We start from the raw sequence: 23,078 nt of genomic DNA, 5'->3' as shown, positions 1-23,078 counted from the left end.
TGGGTGACAGAGCTAGATTCTGTCTCAAAAAAAAAAAAAAGTATTATTGACCATCCATAAACTAGAATATCATAGTGTTTAACAAGTGTGATCCAGAACTATCTTGCCAACAAGGACAGATGGCCACAATATATATTGTTAAGTATGAAAATCTAGTTGACAAATGGTATGAATAGCATCACTGCATTTTTAAGAAAACATTTGGGCCTGGCACAGTGGCTCATGCCTATAATCCCAGCACTTTGGGAGGCTGAGGCAGAAGGAATCATTTGAGCCCAGGAGTTTGAGACCAGTCTGGCAACATGGGGGAACCCTGCCTCTGCAAAAAATAAAAAAATTAGCCAGGTATGGTGGTGCATGCCTGTAGTCCCTCCCAACTTAGGAGGCTGAGGTGAGAGGATTACTTGAGGCCAGGAAGTTAAGGTTGCAGTGAGCCATGATCTTGCCACTGCACTCCAACCTGGGCAGCTGAACAAGACCCTGTCTCAGAAAAGAAAAGAAAGAGAAAAAGAAAGAAGGGAACGAAGAAAGAAAGAAAGAGAAGATTAAAAAACATCTGGAAGGGGCATAGTTCCAGATTAACTCGTGGTATATGGGTGTTTTTATTTTAAACATTTGCTTGTTTGTGTTTGCCATGTCTTCACCAAGGAGAATAGATTACTTATGTAATGAAAGAAAATTTAAATTAAAGAAACTAATTAAAAAGAAGAGAAGACACGAAGGCTTTCATAGCCTCCTCAATATTTTTCACCTATTTTTCTGGGGCACCCAGTGGGGTACCAAGCAGCCTCAGTTGGCCCTCTCTTAGCATGCAATCAACAGAGCAGGCTGACTTTAACAAAGCTACACAAAATTTCAGGTTGTAACATATGACATGACCAGTGTTTGACTATTTCAACCTGCAAAGACAGAAATTTTATGTGATTCAACCTCATAATTGCAAATCTCAGTAAGTCCTCCCTGAAGACACCAGCTCACAAAGATGTCACAGTGACATCTTTACTGTAACCTGCCTCGAGTTGAGAGTGGCTCACGATTCATTGCCTCCATTTATTCCTGTGCCTCAGTCCTTTTGAGGTCACAGCAATGGGGCAGAGCTGGTGTTTGGACCTATGCCCAGGTGCTCAGAAAGCATTCCAGCCTGGCAGTCTTTCTCTCCATCTCCTACCACCTGTCTGGGCCTCATTCTCTTGTTTCTCCCAGACCTTTCCCTACTACTACTGATAGCTCTGGATGCCTTAGACCTTCCACCAGCCCACCCCCGATGCTTTGGAGGTAAAAGTAGGAGCGGGGACTGGGCATTCAGTGGGGAGCTATCACTGTGGGCCTGCACCAGAAGCCCTTGTCCCTTGGCCTTGCTGGGGGTCCCTGATGTGAGATGTCAGCCAGCACCTGATGTGATGGACAACCTTATCGCTCTGCAATCTTTTTTTTTTTTTGAGACAGGACCTTGCTCTGACATCCAGGCTGGAGTGCAGTGGTGTGATCACAGCTCACTGCAGCCTCGAACAAGCGATCCTCCCACTTCAGCCTCCCAAGTAGCTGAAACTACAGGCTCATGCCACCACACCCAACTATTTTTTTTTTTTCTTCATAGAGATGGGGTCTCACCATGTTGCACTCTAGTCTTGAACGCTTGGTCTCAGGCAACCATCCCGCCTCAGCCTCCCAAAGTGCTGGGATTACGAGCATAAGGCACCCACCGTGTCTGGCCTAATTTTTTTGTTTTGTAGACATGGGGTCTCACTATGTTGTTCAGGCTGGTGCAATCCATTTTTACTGCTTCACATGAGCTGCACGGCAGAGAACAATGAATGAGGCCACGATGATGTGTTTTGGCCCCTGGTTCGAATTTCTGAGATGAGGGGTGAGGTCACAAAGAACCTACTCTGGGGGCACAAAGGCCCAGCCTGGGTTTCCCCAGTGGCCCACAGCATCTCTTGCCCCAGGAACCCGTCCTGGCAGGGGCATCTTTCTTCTGCAGAGTTGGGCAAAGTATTGAAATGAAAGTCTCTGGGTTGGAGCTCCAGTCGAGACTCAGATTTAAATCCAGGGGTGGCTCACACCTATAATCCCAGCACTTTGGGTGGTGGAGGCTGGAAGATTGCCTGAGCCCAGGAGTTCGAGACCAGCCTGGGAAACACAGCAAGACTCTGTCTCTACAAAATATAAAAAATTAGCTGTTGGTGTGTGTCTGTGGTCTCAGCTACTCAGGAGGCTGAGGTGGGTCAGGGGATCCCTTGAGCCCAGGAGGTTCGGAGGTTGCCGTTAGCTGTGATCATGCCACTGCAGTAGCCTAGATGATAAAGCAAGACTCTGTCTCAAGTCAGTCAATCAATCAATCAATCAATCAATCAATCTATCCATCCATCCAGGAGTGTCCCAAAAGTTTCCCAAGCCCAGGCCAGGGAAGCTAAAAGCCTTCCCTCCAGGCGTGGGGCTGAGTTAGATGTGGGTGATAAAGGATGTGGCCTCGAGGCTGGGAGGCAGCTGGGCGAAGTGGGAAGCCTCCCTGCTCCTGAGACAGTGACAGCTCAAATCCAGGCGGACCTGGAACATGGTCCTCAACTTCTCTAAGTTCACCTTTCCCAGGTATGAAATGGGTTGTTCTGGGAACTGAGTGAGCTAATAATGCACACTTCCTGGCACACAGCGAGCCTCAAAACGCATGTGTCCCCTCCCTACCTCACAGCCCATTTTAGAAGTTTGCTGTCACTTACTTTGGAGTCAGCAAAAACATATTCCTTCCGCAGGATCTTCTCCTTCTCTGTTTCCACCAAGATCACCAACTTATTCAGAAATTTCTGTGACTTAATGAGCTGCAGGACTTAAGAGAAAAGAAATTCATTAATTCATTCATCCACTCATTCAACCAATATGAACAGTCTCCATTATGTTCCAGGCACCTGACTATCAACTCCCATCCCTCAGCTGAGCCCAAGTTTGTGTCTGGTCTCCTAGCTCCCTCTGCTTCCAGCTGCTCTTCCCAAGAGAGGCTCATGCTTGGGGAGGGTGAGGTCTGGAACAAGCAAGAATTGGCCTGGCCAGAGCAGAGACAGCACGATCGTCTTTTCATCTTTTTCCCTGCCTTGCTCGTTCCCCTCTCTCTTCTTCCTTCTCCTCTTCTTCTTCCTCTTCTCCCTCCCTCCTTTCTTTCTTACTCTTCCTCCTTTCCTTCTTTTGCTTTGCTTTGAATTTACATCTAAATTTGATTTTACATTTTACTGTCATCAACAATTAAAAGAGTCAAGTTGTTCTATAGGTTTTTGCAAACAATAGTCCCCCCGCAACCCAACCTCCCTTCAATGTCCAGCTCCCTGTAGGCAACCAATTTCAACTCTCTTAATGGATTCTTTTGGAATTTTACTCTGTTTCTTGAAAAAAAAAAAAAATGCTTAAATTGCTACTTTCTAATGTTTCAGTTTTCATTATGTCCTAATACATTTTTGACTGTCCACTATGGAAGATGAAGGTTTAACTTTCTTTCACACACACAACCTGCTTCCCAGCCTTGACTCCCTGCCAATGCATAATTTCAGTCCCCACATCATCCTTCTAACAATTATATCATAATTTTGGCCAGATAAGTACTCAGTGTTTGTTATTCTGATTATAGAAATGCTATTGACAGACCAGCCCTGATTGTTTCTCTTTTTCTAGACAACTTTTTGTTATTCCTGGAGTTAGTAATTGCCATACTTTTTTTATGGTTTCTAATTCTTCCCCAGTTTGTAACTCTCTTTTCCATGTGACCAAATACTTTCATCAGTTTCTTTGTCCTGAGGGAGCCTCTCCCAGAGCCTCTGGGTCTTCTCTGGACTGGTGACCTCTAGGCCTGAGGCACAGCCTTTCCCTTGGGGCCTTCATAATCCAGGAATACATTTATTTCTCTCTCTCTCTCTCTCTCTCTTTCATATTAAATCCCATTTCTTGGACCCCATGTCTTCCTCTTCTTGATTTACACCCTCATTTTGGTAGAGCAACATCTCTAGTAGCTTTCCAAGAAAGGAAGAATGGGTGATACATTTTTAGAGGCCTTGTGTGTCTGAAAATTCAACCCTCACACTTAACTGACAGAACTCCAAATTTGAAATAATTATCCCCCAGACTCTGGAACCTTGTTTCGGGATTGCTGGAGAAACAATGCTGTTCTGATTCTCTTGTTCAGAAAAGAGTTAGGACAGCAGGTCTGAGACTGCTGTCCTTAGAAGGGCTTGCTTGAAAGGTTGGCTTTTTGCTATCATCTGGGAACTTAAATTTCGGAAGGGCTCCTACCATTCCCAGAGCTGATGAGTGGCTTGCTGTGCCTTACATTGTTTGTACAAACAAGATGGTTTATGCTGAGCACCTGTTTTCCTTTGGGGAGTCTGGAATCTGGGTACCTGCCAGGTAGAGGGTGTCTACGTGACCAGTCCCCAGTTAACAACCACATTTCACACATGTTGTCACACCTCACTGGGGGAGGAGGGAAGTGTGTCCTATGTGACTCCACAGAAGAGTTAAGCCACTCCTAATGGTGGCTCGCTGTACTTGGAAGGAAGCGTGGGCCAGGCGCGGTGGCTCATGCCTGTAATCCTAGCACTTTGGGAGGCTGAGGTGGATGGATTGCCTGAGCTCAAGAGTTCGAGACCAGCCTGGGCAACATGGTGAAACCCTGTCTCTACTAAAATACAAAACAAAAAATCAGCCAGGCATGGTGGTGGGTGCCTGTAGTCCCAGCTACTCAGGAGGCTGAGGCAAGAGAATTGCTTGAACCTGGGAGGCAGAGGTTGCAGTGAGCCAAGATCGTGCCACTGCATTCCAGCCTGGCGACAGAGTGAGACTCCATCTCAAATAAAAAAAGAAGAAGGAAGCGTGAACCTGGCACTCTGGCTCAGCAAACCCACACACCTGGCCCCTGCCCAGTCTCAGCCTTGTCTGAGCCCCAGTTGCCTAGCCATCTCACCAGCCACACTGGCTCCTGTCTTGGAACTGTGCCCAATGGCCCCTTTCCCTGGTTTGGGCACAGTCAACATCTTCCTAACACTCAGGTCTCAGGCTCAGACTCTTAGAAGCTTGTGCCTGGTTTCTTCCAGACTTCACCCCACGCTTGTGTCTTTTCCTGCGGCTGATTTTGCTCTGTATCCTTTCAATGTAATACATCAAATCTGTGAATATGATTGCCGGCTGGGTCCTGCGAATTCTCTGAGGGAATCACAGAACCTGGGGGTGGTCTTGTGGGGCCCCTGACACAGGGTGTAATCTGTCTTTTGCTCTGAACATTTTTAGGCTCTTTTCTTGGAGCCCAGCGCTGTGAGACTTTCCGGGGTTGTGTGGGCCTCCTGTGTTGTGTGAGCACTTGGCCATTTTCAACCTGGAGGCAAGTGTTACTCTGTTCTGAGACTCTTTCCTGAATTCTTTAATAAATTTTCTCACTCTGTTTTCTCTTACTGACACTTATTATTTTGAATTGGGCCTCCTGAACTGGTCTTCTTCTTCTTTTTTTTTTTTTTTGAGATGGAGTCTCGCTCTGTGGCCCAGGCTGGAGTGCAGTCGTGGATCTTGGCTCAATGCAACCTCTGCCTCCTGGGTTCAAGCAATTCTCCTGCCTCAGCCTCCTGAGTAGCTGGGATCACAGGTGTACACCACTACACCCGTCTAATTTTGTATTTTTAGTAGAGATGGGGTTTTACCATGTTGGCCAGGCTGGTCTTGAACTCCCAACCTCAAGTGTTCCACCTGCTTCGGCCTCCCAAAGCACTGGGATTACAGGTGTGAGTCATTGCACCCAGCCCTGAACTGGTCTTTTAAATTGTAAAAATCTTGCCTCTCCTATTTGCCATCACTTTTTCCTTTTGTTTTGCCTTTTGGGAACTTTTCTGAACTGTATCCTTCTACCCTTCCATTGGGTTCTTATCTTTTTTAATTACTGCTATAATTTTTTTTATTGCCCCAGAGTTGTCCTTCCTTTCACTTTCCCCTTCTTCCCCCTTCTCTCTTCCTCCTCCTCTTTTTTAACTTCCATTTTATTCTCTTACTATTCCTTTCTAGATATAATTCTGTTATTCCACAGGCCCATTTCTTTTTAACTATAGAATTTGATCCCTCTGAGGCTGGGTGCAGTGGCTCACGCCTGCAATCCCGGTGTGGCAGGCCAGGCCTCACTCACGCAGGCCTCCATAACAACTGTTTCAGTACCTGCTGAGTGGTTAAGTTAAATATTAAAAGCCAGTGCCCTTATGCAAAGGCTGGAATGTACCAAAAGCCCATCAAAAGTTTTGCCTAGGCAAGGAATTCTTAACAGGACCCATTTAGGATTTAACAAGCTTATTGGAAGTCTGAAGGAACTCCACAAACCTCCGTGATTTAGCAGGAGATAAGATAAGGGTAATCACCCCAGCACCTGGACCCATTTAGATGAAGTAAATTTATTGAGGCTCCAGAGGAAGGTCTTCAGGACTCAGACCTTAGTTATAAATTAAAAGAAGTTAGTCACTTCTTTTAATTTATATAATGTATAAATTATATGTATACATGTATAAATCTTTTGATGAATACACACTTACATATAGACATACAGCTGAGAAGGTATATAAGCTCTGTAAAACTTTGTAATTTGGAGTCAGTCTGGTGATAATTTCCAGGCCTTCTCCCTGTAACCAGTTACGGAAAATAAGAACTCTCTTCCTCCCCAGTTCATCTGCATCTTGTTATTGGGCCACAAGGAATAGCAGCCCGACCCTCAGTTTGGTCCAGGAACACCAGCACTTTGGGAGGCCAAGGCAAGCGCGGATCACCTGAGCTCAGGAGTTCGAGAGCAGCCTGGCCAACATGGTGAAACCTCATTTCTACTAAAAATACAAAAATTAGCCAGGCGTGGTGGTGCATGCCTATAGTCCCAGCTACCTGGGAGGCTGAGGCACGAGAATCACCTGAACCCAGGAGACGGAGGTTGCTATGAGCTGAGATCGCACCATCGCACTCCAGCCTGGGCCACAAGAGTGAAACTCAGTCTCAAAAAGAAAAAAAGAATTTGATCCCTCCAAGTGTTTTGTCTTTGTGTCCCCTGTCTCCTGTCCCCGGCTTCCCTCCAGTGTCTAGTGATCCTTGGCTGTATATGTGTCCAACAGTGAGGTGGGGTGTGTCGAGCAGGGCTTCTCCACAGGGTGGTCTGATGGGCTGAATCCTGGGGAAACTGCGTGATGGCAACACCTTTCTGTATTTGCCCCTGGGCTGATCAAGTTTCCCCGAGAAGACTTCTAACTCCTGCCTGGGGAGGGTGGGGCTGAGCCAGCCGCATCCTGGGAGCTGGGCAGGGAAGAAGGCTGTGGTCTCAGCACTCAGCAAGTGACCGTCCCTTAGTCCTCTGTTTTTGGAGGCTCTCCTGCCTGCAGCAGGCCTGGCATCTCCCAGCCCTTCACCTTCTCCAAAGAAGAATATCCAATCTTCTGCCAAAGGAGTGAGGAGGAGCCACTGGCTACACAGAGTGGAGGGGGATTCTGTTGGGCTAAACTCTCTTTAAACAAACTTCCATCTGACCCTGCTCCGTACAACTCCACCTTCACCCCACTTCTCGGGGTCCCCAAGGCTCTTAGCTCCTGAGCCCTTTGTGGGTTTTGTGTGAGTCAGTGTCTCCGTTTTTCCTTCCACCTGCTTAGGGTTTTGTTTTTTGGTTCCTATAAGTGGCTCTCGCTATCCATCTCGTTTCCGGCTTTCAGAATGTTGTTGCTCTCCCGTTCTCTCTTTCCCTGTGGGTTTTGCCTTCCAGAAGGAAGATGGTGACAGAGCATGCATTCAACCATCACTTTGAGCTGGAAGCCTCCCCAAAGGGAAATCACATCAGCCTCGTCTGCACCTCAGTAAGTATCCCACGATCCGATTCCTACCACTGCTAACCAAATGCCCTGAGACTTTTCCAGTCTGCTGTGATCAGGCCATGTCTCCTTCCCCTGAATTTCCTTGCCATCTGTTTGCAAGGACTGTGTGGTTGCCTCCAGGATGTGACATCTTGTTTGATCAGGGTTATTATTCCATCGGGGTCAGTCAGCGCCCCACCTTTCCAGTGAAATAACACTAGAAGTTCCTTTTCCCTTGTCCTGCTACATGGTATCCATCAGCGGGTGCTGGCTGGTCTACCTTTGAAACGTTCCCACTCCGTTCGCCTTTTCCCATCTCCAGCTGCCACCGCCTCTTGCCTGGCTGCTATCATGGCCTCCTAATTGGTGTCCCTGCCTCCACTCTTCCTCTCTTCCCATAGTTTGTTCTCAGTACAGCAGCCAGAGTTATCTTTTTGAGGTGGGATCACGCCAACCCCCAGCTGAAAACCTCCTAATGGTGGCTTGCTGCATTTGGAAGGAACGTGAGCCCGGTACTCTGGCTCAGCAAACCCACATGCCTGGCCCGTGTCCAGCCTCAGCCTTGTCTGAGTCCTGGCTGCTCAGCCGTCTCACACGCCATACTTGCTCCTGCCTTGGAACTGAGCCCAATGGCCTCTTTGCCTGGGTTGGGCATAGCCAGCATCTTCCTGACACTCAGGTCTTGGTTTAAATGGCACAGCATGTCCTCAGAAAGGCTTTTCCCTATTATTATCATATTTTTCCATTTAAATCCCCAGCTCTAGAGTTTATCATTCCCTGACACATTCCTGGTTTCTATATTTGTGTGTTTGCTTATTTTCTCCTTTGCCCTGACTTGAATGCAACTTTCCTGAAAGCTAGGACCCCGGCTGGCTGGTTCACCTCCGCATCCCAAAGCCTGGTATGTGCATAGCAGGTACTCAGAGCATGACTACTTTATGATTTCAACATACAGCAACTGGCTGTTCCCTATGTGTAGAAGGCCATGATGCCAAAGCTATTCATGAACATGGTGATCAAAATAGGGTAAGGAAGCTCCAACTCTTGCAACCCCAGATTCCCTCCAGGCGAGCGCCACTCTATCATAATAACCATGGCTGGAAACTCACCATGAGCCAGACTCTGCACTAAGGACACACCTTACCCCATTAACTCTCACAACAACCCCTGTAGGAACCCCTGTCTTGTGGAGGCATCACTGAGGCTTTGAGGAGTTAAGTAGCTTACTTGAGATCATACTATTAGCAAGTCAAGGAACCAACATGTGCATCCAGTTTACCTAGAGCCCCCACTCCTGAACCACACTGCCTTGAAGCCACTTAAACATGCATCCATAAGAACTGTATGATCTCACCTGGTTTAGGACACATTCGCTGATTCATACATAGATTCATTCATCCTTGCCTTCATTCTCTCATTCATGCGTGCGTTCATTGATTATTACATTCATTCTCATTCCTGTGTGTGTTCCTCCATTCTTGCATTCATTCACTGATTCATGCGTGCATTCTCTCAACATCCATTTACTGATTACTTACTCTGTGCTAAGCACTGTTTTGGCTCTGGGATTTAGTGGTTAACAACAATCAAAAAATCCACATCCCAGCCTTTGTGAAGCCCACATTAAAGGGAGGAGACAGAGCTGGGATTTATGATGGATGACGTTGCAAGTGCCTCAGGCAACTGGCAATCCCTGGGCACGCACTTGCTGAGCCCCAGGGCCCAAGCTGGGGCCTGCAAAGTCCAGGGTGTATAAAGGAAAGAGCTTTCCCTTTTCAGGGGGAGGGCGTTTGTGAGCAGTCAATTGTGCTCTGATGTGACAGGTGTCACCACAGAGAGGAAGTCAGGCTCCACCATCCTGGATTGGCAGGAGGACTGGAGCCAGGTGGGCACAGTCCCGGAGAGTGGGCTGGCAGTCTGTGGGCATCCACACTCTTCAGGGCTCACAAACCTGCTCTGAAATAGCGCATTATTATTATTATTATTTAATTTTTAGAGATGGGGTCTTGCTATGTTGCTCAGGGTGAACTCAAACTCCTGGCTCCAAGTGATCCTCCCACCTCAGCCTCCCAAGTAGCTGAGAATACAGGTGCTTGCCACTGCACCCACGCATAGCTATTCTTAATTAGAGCTGGGTTTTCTTAGGGCCAGTGATCTCTAGTTTAGCTCTTTCACCCATCCCTGATCTATTTCCACAAAGGAGAATACCCACCTCTCAGCAGCAACAGCTCCAATCCTTACTTGGGCATTCAAGGCTCTGTTCACACCTAGGACGGCATGCCCAGCTGCTTCTCTCTCCAGAATCACAGAGAGAGATGAGCAACATGTAATGCGTGATTTCACTAATGCCCTGTCCCTTTCCCTGCACACCCCATTCTCTCAGTCCCAGTGCCCTCCCCTGCCTCATGCTTGGCAAAATCCTATTCATGCTTCAAATCCCAGTCAGAGCCATCTCGGTGGTGTGAAGCCCCCTGCCCTTACTCCTCAAAAGAGCTAATCAGTCCTCCCTCGGGACTAACCTCCCCCTGGAGCACATTCTAATACCTGCCCATGTGCCAGCATTCCCTTCTCCACAGTAAACCCTTAGAGGAAGTGTTCACGATGAAGGGCTGGCCCATGGAAGATTTTATGCAAATGTCTGTTGCGTTAAACCGACAAAAGTTCACAGCACTTCTCAGAACCTGGGAGGTGTTTCTTTCAATCTTAAGTTTTTTAGTAATCAGGTGCTCTGACAATCTTCACTCTTCTTATGTTTCCATCTCCTCTTATCCAAGTTGGGGCCACCCCTCTCTCCTTAACAGATATATTAGTCTGTTCTCATGCTGCTAATAAAGACATACCCAAGACTGGGTAATTTATAAAGGAAAGAGTTTTAATGGACTCACAGTTCCACATGGCTGGGAAGGCCTCACAATCATGGCAGAAGACAAAGGAGAAGCAAAGTCATGTCTTACATGGTGGCAGGCAAGAGAGCTTGTGCAGGGGAACTCCCCTTTATAAAACCATCAGATATCATGAGACTTATTCACTACCATGAGAACAGCATGGGAAAGACTTGCCCCCGTGATTCAATTACCTCCCCACCCGGTCCTTCCCATCACACATGGGCATTATGGGAGCTACAATTCAAGATGAGATTTGGGTGGGGACACAGCCAAACCATATCAACAGATAAGAGGAAACCACCACTCTAAGCTCACCTTCCACACAGCCTTCCTGCTCAAACCATCAGTGACTCCTCATTTCTCCTGCCCAACTTGCCACTATACACAGGGGCCGCCATGATGCTATGAGCTCCCCTCTGCAGGACTATGACCACTATGATGTCACCCCCAGCCATTCCCTGAGATCAGTCTCCTTCACCGCTACCCTGGAAGGGTAATAATAACGGTGGTGGTGGTGGTGACAGTCAATCGTATTGAGCACTCCCTGGAGGCTGGGCACCAGGTGCTTAGATGTTCACCCACATAAGACTCATGAGAGCCCTGCAAGACGCTACTACTATCCCTGCTGGACAGAAGAGTAAACTGAGGACCAGAGAGAAGACACCAGACCCAAGTCACAAGTGGCTGACCTGGGACTCAAGGCTGGGCTACTAGCACCCCACTGTGCTATCAGTGGGATTCAGGATGCATTATTCCAAAATAGGGCATCCTAAGCATATTGAATATTTTAAGCTGAAGGAATTTGAGCAACGGCAGGTGCAGGAAGGACCCTCTGACATTCCTCTAAAGCAGGTTACAGACCCTCATGTGAGAGGAGCCCTCCCTATACCTGGGGGACAGAACATCCTATCTCCAAGGACACAGAGACAGTGAGAACTCTGAATGCACAGGCCCTGCCAAGGTCCTCCCAGTTCCCCACACTTAGTGCATACTACTTTACTAAGAACAAAGATGGCCGAGCACGGTGGCTCACACCTGTAATCCCAGCACTTTAGGAAGCCGAGGCAGATGGATCACTTGAGGTCAGGAGTTTGAGACTAGGCTGGCCAACATGGTAAAACCCCGTTTTTACTAAAAATAAAAAAATTACTTGGGCGTGGTGGTGGTCCTGTAGTCCCAGTTACTTGGGAAACTGAGGCAAAAGAATCACTTGAACCCGGGAGGCGGAGGTTGCAGTGAGCCAAGATCGCGCCACTGCACTCCAGTCTGGGAGATAGCGTGAGGCTTTGTCTCAAAAAAAAAAAAAAAAAGAAAGATGCTGATCATGCCTGAAGAAGCCAGATAAAATACCGGAGACCCAGTTAAATTTGAACTTCAGAAAAACTGTGAATCACTGTTGCATATAAGTATGTCCCAAATATTGCATGGGACATACATATACTATATTGGTTGTTTATCTGAAATTCACATTTAACTGGGCCTCCGGTATTTTTATCTGCTATGTGTGGCAACCTTAACCATGCCCCTCTAAATGAACTTTGAGACACTAAATAAAAAATGTTGTAGCCACAGGGACTTGGGGGGCTTCATAGTGGTCTTAAAACCTGACAAGGGATGCAAACTGTTGTGTGAAGGTTGGGATTTATCTGAGGGAAGGGTCTACGCATTGATCAGTTTTCTCAGGGGAACTCATTGGCCACCCAAATGAAGAAAGATGTCCATTCGCCATCAGCCAGAACCGGAGGCTGCTCAGGAAACTCTCACGCTTTCGTCAACCCCTGGTTCTGTCTGCTGCTGTTCTCCAGCTTCATGTGGCCCCGCACTGGGTACTGCCTACCCCCCTGCCTCCTGACACCCTGCCTGGCCTCCCTAACCTGGGCCCTGGCCTGCTAGCCCCAGTGCCCATGTCCCAGCATTTGCACATGCTGCTCTGCTAGCTGGGATGCTCTTCCCTCAGACCCCTGCCCGACTGGTTGCTTCTCAGCCTTGGGGTCTCCGCCAATGTGCCTCTTACTCAGAGGAAACTTCCCTGTCTGCCCCTTCTACACTATCCCCTATTGCCAGTTAACCTCCACCCCATTGCCCTGTTTTGTTTTCTTTGTAGCACTTTTCGTAGCCGGATCATCCACTGTATTGACAGATCATCCATCTGTACTGACAGATGTATTTGAGTCTTTATCGGCTACTCAATGCACCAGAATATAAATTCCACGTGGGCAGGGGCCTCATCTGTCCTGCTGGCACTGGATCGCCTTGTCTTGCCCCACTGCAGCTTCTCTACATGCATTTGCCATGTGAAGAATTTCCATTTTATGGATGAGTTGATTTGATGGTTCTCAGAACCTGCTAATAACAGGTGACTCTCAAAGTGGCGACTACATGCTGGGCTCTAGTCTAAAGAGCCTTATGCATATTATTCAAGTACTTTTTATCATCCCCATTTTACAGATAAGGAAACTGAGGGCTACATTGGTCATGACATGTCCCAGGTCACACAACTGCTAAGTGGCAGAGCCGGGACGTGAATTTAGGAAGTTTCGCTCCAGAGTCCATGTACTCACAGTTTAGTTTATCCTGTGCTACAGACACTACCCAATTGTCAACAAGACCTCATCTGTGCAAGGCTTTGTGCCCGGCACTGAGAGGTGATAGCATGGATCAGACTGAGTCCTGGTGGGGAAGAGAAAACACACACACACCCACACACACACAGAAGTGGGCGCACGCGCGCATGCCTGTGGAAGACAGACCTGCAGGGCAGGCCTTCTGAGAGGTGAGCTGACAGGGCAGGAATTCCACAGGCAGGTGAGAGCCAGTGGGTGATGTGCGCAAGGGGTCTTACTTTTCTTGTGGCTGTAGAACTTGTCCTCAGAACCATCCTTGGACTTCTTAATGATCAGTTTCCCAGACTCAACGTCGACTTTGAGCTGCATTTTCTGAGGAATCCCCAGAGACTCTGCCTTCACCTTAGAAGGGGAAGAGATGTGTGACTCATTGATTTTCTGCCTGGGCTTTTGCAAGGCTCCCCCGGCCCGAGCCCCTTGTCTACATGGCTGGCAACCTCTGGTGGGTGTCCTTCGTAGGGCCACTGGGCTTCTCTTGCCCCAGCAGTGCACATGCACATTTCCACAGGCATCTCCCGGGAATCACAGAGACTCTCGGGGCACCCCCCTCGTCCCCTGTGTGTGGGGGAGCCGTTCTGCCAACAGGTTTGCTGGTGGAAACAGACAAATTGCTGGAAATGGTTCATTCACTGATGACTTTGACAACACTCATTAATCTGATGTGTCACCTACTTCCGGAAAGGATTTTAGTAATAGATTTAAACTCCCAGGCCTTGTTACAACCACTGATTGAACATTTACTGATAATGATAGAAAAAAAAAACCCACAACAGTTGTGTACGCATGCTCAGAAAATGGAAATTTACCTTAATAGAGGATTATCACAGGGTCTAGAAAGGACTTTGGGGTGGGGAATGTGTGTGGGGGGGAGGGGGTGTGGGTCTCATACTGGATTCCTGAATGTGGGACCAGTGCTGGGCTGAATGTACTAGAATCTCTGGGGATTGTAAAGAAAAACACATTTTGGGTCAAGCCTGGAGGGTCTAATCCAGTCATTCTCAGGGAAATCATAGGAGTTGCACGTTTTTTGTCTTGTTTTGTTTTGTTTTGTTTTTCTGAATTCCCTACCCACTTGAGGCAGTATTTTGCAGCCCTGTCTGATATCACTCATCTCTGCCATTTTGAGAAGGACAAAGTTTACATGGTGCCTGGGCCAATGAGACACTCCTCCCTTGCAGTGCCTCTCTGAAGGCGGTTTCCCAGTCACCTCTGGGTGCCCGTTCTGACGCTGAACCACCGTCACAGTGACACAGGTCCACTGACTGCCATTCTTGGCTGTTGGGCTCCTTGCTCTTCCCCAGCTCAAGCCTCAATCCGTCTTTCCACAGGAACCAGAACATGTCTCTCTGCCCAGCTGTGGAGCCCAAGCCCAGGCTCTGCTGTCCCACGGCCACTTACCTCAAAGGTGACTGGAGGGATAAGGGAACGCCGGTGGGGGGACTCAGGACCCTCGTGCAGCAAGGCCTTGACCTGTGGGCAGCAGCGTTAGAGACAGAGGGTCAAGGGGACATCGAGCCTGTACATCTGGACATTCTCCATGCAAAGAGGGGACCAAAGAGGGGACGAGGAGAAGCCACAGGAGCCCCACACGTACCTTGTCTTCAATAGAGGACAACAGGCTTGTCAGTTGGCTGAGCTTGGACACCATGTTGATGGGATTGGCCTCACCAGGAACCTGGGAAAGGAGGGAAAGAAGATCAGGGCAGCATCACTGAACCCGAACCACTGAGAGGCAACGCACTGGGTGCTCTCCGCACCTCACCCCATTCCACTCTCCCCGCAGCCCTACAAGTTCTATTATTATCCCCTCCAGCGGATGAGGACACAGGGATCTCTACAATCTTCTCAGAATTCACATGGCCAAAAAATAGATCTTCATTTCTTCTTCCTTCTAAATCTGTCTCTCCCCCGGTGCTTCTCACCTCACCCACTCCGTTGCTTAAACAAAACTCGAGGACTGTCCTTGCATATTACCTTTCCTCCCTCCTACACCTCCTGCATGGTGTTCCCATCCTACTCCCAAAATAGACCCAGCCTGCTGCTTGAAACCCCAGTACAGTTCTCCATGTAGAGGAGAAAATGATCCTGACCCCTTCCCTACCCTCTGAGGTCCTATATGATGCAGCGCTCCGCCCCCCCACTGCCCCACCAAGATCCGAGCCACTCTCATCTTCAAGTCAGTTCTGCCTTGAGCTTCCCTTCTGAGGAATCTCCAGAGACTCAATTTCCCCTGGGAGGGGCACCTCCTCATCATTCAGGTCTCAGCCTCACAAAGAGGTCTTCCCTGACCACCCTGTCTAAAATAGCTGCCAGGTCACCTCTATCAAGTTACCTTGTTTTGTTCCATATCAGTCACCACCAGCTAAAGTTATCTCCTTCCAATATGTGTTCACTGTATGTCTTCCCTGCTGAATGGAGGCTCCATGAGAATGGAGATCAAGAGGACTGTATTCAGTACTGCAGCCTTGGGGCTCAGAACAGTGTCTGGCCAACGAAGATGCTCAGTAAAGTTGTTCAGTATATACAGGGCCCAGAGAGATGAACTAACTTGTCTGAGGTTGCACAGCTAGTAAATGGCAGAGCAAAACATGTATCCTGTCTGCCTGATGCCAAGTGCATGGTCTTAGGCACTTATTCACAGAAGAAACATTTATAAAGCATCTATTCTATGTTAGACATGCTGCCAGGTGTGGAAATGTAGAGTTAATAAGATACCTTATTAAGTTATTCATACCTTATTAAGTTAATAATAAGAGGTGGAATGAGAAAGTCAGATACATGTATGACTGATGTGAACACAAAGCAGAATGGAACCAGGGTTATCACCAGCCAGGTGATGTCCCTTTACCTCACCCCTTGCTGAATATAGCAGCCAGGCTGCACTTGCTTTTGACCTCAATTTTTCTACCTGGCTACTTTAATAAACTACTTTTACTATCACCACCTCCATTACCACTGCTGCCTCTGTCACAATGATCAATGGCACTGCCATGATCAATGGGATCCCCTTCAATAGCACCACCAGAGTCATCAGCATGGCTACCACAATCACCACCAACACCACCATCACTACCACCATCTCCACCCCATCATTCCCACCAGGATCATGACCACCTCCACCATCACCATCAGTACCACCATCTCCACCCCATCACTCCCACCATGATCATGACCACCTCCACCATCACCATCAGTACCACAATCTCCACCCCATCACTCCCACCATGATCATGACCACCTCTACCATCACCATCGCTAACACCATCTCCACCCCATCACTCTCACCATGATCATGACCACCTCCACCATCACTACTACCATTTCCACCCCTACCACTCTCACCATGATCATGATGACCTCCACCATCACCATCACTACCACCATCTCCACCCCATCATTCCCACCATGATCATGACCACCTCCACCATCACCATCACTACCACCATCTCCCCCCTACCACTCTTACCATAATCATGACACCTCCACCATCACCATCACTACCACCATCTCCACCCCATCACTCCCATCATGATCATGACCACCTCCACCATCACCATCACTACCACCATCTTCAACCCTACCACTCTCACCATGATCATGACCACCTCTACCATCACCATCACCATCACTACCACCATCTCCACCCCTATCACTCCCACCATGATCATGAACACCTCCACCATCACCATCACTACCACCATCTCCACCCCATCGCTCCCATCATGATCATGACCACCTCCACCCCCACCACTCTCACCATAATCACGACGACCTCCACCATCATGATCACTACCATCATCTCCATCCCCACCACTCCCACCATAATTATGACTACCTCCACCATCATCTCCACCCTCACCACTCTCACCATAATTATGACTACCTCCACCATCACCATCACTACCACCACCTCCACCCTCACCATCACCATCACTATCACTACCACCATCTCCACCCCACCAGTCCTATCATGATCATGACCACCTCCACCATCACCATCACCATCTCTACCCCTACCAGACCCACCGTGATCATGACCACCTCCACCATCACTATCACTACCACCATCTCCACACCTACTATTTTTACCATCATCATGGCCACCTTCACCATCACTATCACTACCACTATCTCCACCCCTACGACTCTCACCATAATCATGACCACCTTCACCACCATTATCACTACTATCATCTCCACCACTCCCACTCCCACCATAATCATGACTACCTCCACCATCACCATCACTATCACCATCTCCACCCTTACCACTCCTACCCTGACCAAGACCACCTCCACCATAACCATCACTACCACCATCTCCTCCCCTATCACTCCCATATGATCATGACCACCTCTACCGTCATCATCACTACCACCATCTTCAACCGTCCCACTCTCACCATGATCATGACCACCTCTACCATCACCATCACCATCATTACCACCATCTCCACTCCTACCAGCCCTCCCATGATCATGACCACCTCTGTCATCACCATCTATATCACCCTTAGACACCACACCATTCCCTGTCCCAATAACCATCACTACCACCATCACAGCAGTTAATAATTGTCAGTGCCTTCTCTAACCACTTTTTGGTCTTTCCCTTGCTTCTTAATAAAACTCACAATTCTTCTATAGTTATTGTCAATGAGGGAAGTGGCTTGAAGGGGTGGCGCTAAGACTCAGGCAAGGGACAACAGAAGGGCTGCCTGTTGGTTGAGAAGAAAAGCTGGTCAGGAGATGGGATAGTGTAGGATTCCCTTGTTCTAGGGTTATTTATCTCATAAATAATTGAAATGGTAACACAGATTCAAGCCTCCTCCTTTCCACAGTAGAGGACATTTGGAATGATCTGCCTTCACCCTGGGCAGTCACCATGCAATTGTAGGTCCCCCGCCCCCCACCGGCTCTCTCTTTGGATTTGTGACTTTTGGGAGGGGAGATCTGACAAGATCTTAGCATAAATGAAGTTACTGACAAACTGGGCATTTGTGCTTGAAACAAAAAGTATTAGAAAAATGCTGAAGCTTTCCCCATACTTCTGCCTAATGATTATTTGATGAGTTCTTACAATGTGCCAAGCATATCTTCAATATATTAAGTCATCTAATCCTCACATGTCTTGATTTTTCTAATCCTTGTTTTGCTGATGGGGGAATAGAGTCAGAGTGGTGAGTTTACAGCTAGTATAGATCTGATATTTGAATTGGGGGCTAGCCAGTGGTCCTTAGCTGGTGGTGATTTTGCCCTCCAGGGGACATTTGGCAATGTCTGAGACATTTCCAGTTGTCACAGCTGGGGGATGCTAATGGCATCTTATGGGTAAAGGCCAGGATGTGGAGGACTCCTAGAGTGCACAGGAGTCCTCCATGACAGAGAACAATCCAGTCCCAAATGTCACCAGTGTCGAGGTTGAGGACAGAATTCACAGCTTAGCCTGTGAATGGCTAGACTGGCCTGACGGTTTACATCAGCTGACCCAGTTTTTTCACTTTGCTTTTCAGTTGCACTTTTCAAACCAAAGGAAGTGGGGCTCCAAGGCAGGTTAACCATCCAAGGGAGGTTACTGGCTCTTCTTTCTCACACAGGGCAGTTCCAGGTCTCCCCCATCCCCCAGGCCAGCCAGCATTTTGATAACATTGCATTTCCCACTTCCCAGCAGTCCTCAAGTAACCACACAGGGGTTTGGGTGTCCCCAGCTTGTCCTGCCTACTTAAGGGAAAGGGCCTCATGTTGGTGAGAGTCTAGCAGGGTCAGATGTCTCACGCACCCAGTTTCACTCACTCCTTAACCAAACCCTGCAGAGATATTACTGTCCCCATTTCACAGATGGGGAGACTAAAGATCCACGAGGGTGAATCAGATTTTGAACTCAGGTGTTTCTGATCCATGGGCCAATGTTCTTTCCTCTCCTCAAGGCAGCCTCAACTCCCTCCTTGATTTCTGAGTTCCTGAAGACACATCAAGAATACCCTTTTCTGTTTTTCTTCAAGACTCAGAGTCTCATAAAGGGGAGGGGAGTGTGGCAGCAAGACCCACCCTCCACCGTGTGCCTGCTCTGTCCTGCCACCAAATGCAGAGACTGGCCTCCACCCGGCAGCACCGTAACTGGGACTGCAGCTGGCCTCTCTCTCGAGGCTTTGTCTCTCTTCTAATCTACTTCAAAGACTTGACTGTGTGTTCTTCCACTCAAGTGACTTAAGCTCAAAAGTCGGGCAGAGCCCCTGTTTTGTCCAGATTTGCTTTTACTTCCTTAGAAATTAACCCATCATTCACCTCGGAGAAAGCAAAACTTTTTTTTTTCTGAATTTGGAAAGTTGCACAAGTAGAATACAAATACATGTTCTCTGTAGAAAACTCAAACAAACAATGTGGGCAAACTCAAAATCCCCTTTGGCCCAGTCCCCTTCTCCCCAGTCTCATCCCTGCATTGTGGTGACCAGCACAGCCCTTTGGGTTTAATCCTTTGGGTTTAAATCCTTCCCATCTGATTTCCTCGTGGAGACTTCGTCAGAGTTTCTGTATCATCCCGCCGTTTGCTTTTCCACCTAACAGTAGCCTTAGAGATCTTTCCAGAGCAGTGTTCACACCTTAGAGTAGAATTCTGCACCACTGCAGTTCACCAGCTCCCTATATTTATATGATTTTCTTTTTTTTCTTTTTCTTTTTTTTTGTTTTAGATGGAGTCTCACTCTGTCACCCAGGCTAGAGTACAGTGGCACAGTCTCGGCTCACTGCAACCTCCGCCTCCAGGGTTCAAGTGATTCTCCTGTCTCAGCCTCCCTAGTAGCTGGGATTACAGGTGCCTGCCACCATGCCTGGCTAATTTTTGTATTTTTGGTAGAGACAGGGTTTCACCATGTTAGTCAGGTTGGTCTCGAACTCCTGACAGGTGATCCACCCACTTCGGCCTCCCTAAGTGCTGGGATTAGAGGTGTGAACCCCCATGCCCGACCTGTTTATGTGATTTTCAATGTTTTTTCTTTTACTCTTTGTGTACTTATAGTCCCTAAGAAGCTGCCGACATATGGAACTGTGGGCTTGAGGGATGCCTGCAGTTCACATTTTCATACAAACGGCCAAACTGCCTTTCAGAAAACCTATTTCCATTCCCAACAGCAGAGGAGTGAGTCCCTGTGAGCACCTCTTCCACCCCACACCCTAGCCAAGTCCTGACTCACCCATCAACTTTAGCATCAACTCTTTGCCCATCTAATAGCCAAGAAGAGGCCGCCTAGTGTCAAATGTCATTTCCTGGTTACTAACAAGGTGAGGCTGAACACCTTTTCATATCTATATTGGCTATTCCCTGTCCCTCTTCAGTGAGCCGCCTTGTTCATAGTCTTTCCCTCTTTTAAAAATTGGATTGTTTTTACTTAATTGTTTGTAGGAATTTTTTAAAAACATGGCCAGGCATGGTGGCTCCCACCTGTAATCCCAGCACTTCAGAAGGCTGGGGCAGGAAGATTGCCAGAAGTTTGAGATCAACACGGGCAACATAGTGAGACCTGTCTCTACAAAAAGTTTTAAAAGGAGACTGGCGTGGTGGTGCGCACCTGTAATCCCCAGCTATTAGCTGATGAGTAATTGCGGTTTTAAAACATGGGAGGCTCAGGTGGGGTGGATCTCTTGAGCCCAGATGTTTGACGATGCAGTGAGCTGTGATTGCGCCACTGTACCCCAGCCTGGGTGACAAAGCAAGACCATGTCGCAAATAAAAATAATAATAATAAACATATGAATACTTTGTCTGTAATCCTTTTTCCCTAATCTTTGTTGCAGGTATTTTCTTCTGAGATACAGCTTTTACTTTTTTAAAAACTTGTTAAAATTTTTTGATGACACCTTTTGTTACACAGATATTTGCTTAATGGGCAACACGACCTTGGCCTCCTGCCAGGCCACGAGCAGGTGCGGGGGTGGGGGGCACCTTCATCCTGCTCCTCCTGGGATAAGAGGCAGGATCAAGAGTTTAGGTGCCTCCTCTTTTTCTTTCCTTTCAGTTTCTGATGAGAAATGATGGGAACAGGCCCTGCTTGCCCCCTTATTTGGTACAAATAAGTTTTGCTGATGGGTGCATAATTTTTTTTTTTTTTTTTTTTTGAGACGGAGTCTCACTCCGTCGCCCAGGCTGGAGTGCAGTGGCCGGATCTCGGCTCACTGCAAGCTCCGCCTCCCGGGTTCACGCCATTCTCCTGCCTCAGCCTCCCGAGTAGCTGGGACTACAGGCGCCGCCACCTCGCCCGGCTAGTTTTTTGTATTTTTAGTAGAGACGAGGTTTCACCGTGTTAGCCAGGATGGTCTCGATTTCCTGACCTCATGATCCGCCCGCCTCGGCCTCCCAAAGTGCTGGGATTACAGGAGTGAGCCACCGCACCCGGCCGGGTGCATAATTTGAAATCTTTATTCCTCAAATCAAAATCTGGCAGTGGGAGATGGCTTCCTGGGAAGGGCAGGGGCTGAGGCTCCCACCACCCACCCCAGCGTACCTGCTTGCTGTTGCCCAGTGAACACACGGTGGGCCTTGCTCCCCTCTTCCTCCTGAGCCCTCAGGGCTGGCTAACTCAATCCTCCTCCCTGGTGGATTAATCTCACCTTTTCAACCCCAAGACCCTTTACCTGAGGACGTGGACGGAGGCCCGGGGAGAGCTGCTGGTCAAATAACCTCTGCAGAGACTCCAGGGATGGGAGGGTCCGGACGACTTCTCTGGGGGCGGGGGACAAGGTGAACGTCAAGGATTAGTGGGCACTGAAAAGAGTCTTCCATGGCAGCGTGGGCTCCAGCCAGAGACAAGGTCACCCTCAGTCCAGCAGAAGCAAGTAATTCTCCCCAGAAGGACAAGCCCGGGCAAAGATCAAGGCTTGCCAGCACTGGCCCACCCACATTTGACCCGCATCCGTTCCCGACCCACAGCAAACTGGAATTGGTGTGTAGTCCTGATTTTACCTGGGTTTTGCTTTAGCCAAACTACACTCCATAGCCTGTAGAAAATTCAAATCTAGAGTCACAAAATGACTTCACTTAGTCATCCATGGTTCCCAACCTTCAGTGTTTATAAAACACAAACACACACACACACACACACACACGTGTTAACAATGCAAATTTCTGGGCTCCGGCATGATTGAGTCTGGAATCTGCATTTTAAATATCAGGGCTGCCCAGTGCTGGTGATCTGTGGATTCTGATGCAAATCCCCTCCTAGCCGCCCAAATGCAGACTCAGAGGGATTTTCCCATTGTCATATCCATTGACAACTCCAATCCTCAGGCTTTATCCGCTCTTTGTTCCCAGCTCATCTTTCTCTATTGTTTTAACATGGTGGGGCAGACGATTTTGAGTTCTACTTTTCACTTACTGTTTCATCAAAAACTGTTCATGTTTTTACATATTTAACATTCTAATGATTTGAAAATAGTCTATCAAGTAAATGTGCTGAAATTGATTGCTAGATATTTGGGTTACTTTGAGATCTTTGTTACATAAATAAAGGCTGCTCTGGGCCGCGCGGTGGCTCATGCCTGTAATCCCAGCACTTTAGGAGGCCAAGGCGGGCAGATCACAAGGTCAGGAGATCAAGACCATCCTGGCTAACATGGTGAAACCGAAACCCCGTCTCTACTAAAAATACAAAAACATAAATAAATAAATAAATAAAATTAGCCAGGTGTGGTGGCGGGCGCCTGTAGTTCCAGCTACTCGGAAGGCTGAGGCAGGAGAATGG

General features: G+C 48.0%; 1 protein-coding gene across 2 annotated transcripts in view; it reads right to left on the bottom strand.

Annotated features, from left to right (window-relative positions):
• The window catches only part of INPP5D (inositol polyphosphate-5-phosphatase, 145kDa), a 159,163-nt gene that overhangs the window by 53,897 nt on the left and 82,188 nt on the right, over positions 1 to 23,078 (bottom strand). For both annotated transcript variants that reach the window (XM_011980249.1, XM_011980248.1), the window contains exons 6-10: positions 21,973 to 22,060; positions 14,939 to 15,019; positions 14,743 to 14,814; positions 13,563 to 13,686; positions 2,721 to 2,827 (exon numbers count right to left, since the gene is read on the bottom strand). In XM_011980249.1, the coding sequence (XP_011835639.1) occupies positions 2,721 to 2,827; positions 13,563 to 13,686; positions 14,743 to 14,814; positions 14,939 to 15,019; positions 21,973 to 22,060 (472 nt within the window). The remainder of the gene's footprint in view (positions 1 to 2,720; positions 2,828 to 13,562; positions 13,687 to 14,742; positions 14,815 to 14,938; positions 15,020 to 21,972; positions 22,061 to 23,078) is intronic.

The sequence above is a fragment of the Mandrillus leucophaeus genome, unplaced genomic scaffold (assembly GCF_000951045.1).
Source record: "Mandrillus leucophaeus isolate KB7577 unplaced genomic scaffold, Mleu.le_1.0 Scaffold21, whole genome shotgun sequence".
NCBI lineage: Eukaryota > Metazoa > Chordata > Mammalia > Primates > Cercopithecidae > Mandrillus > Mandrillus leucophaeus.
Note: the sequence above shows the minus strand (reverse complement) of the source record. Positions and strands in the feature narration are given on the sequence as shown.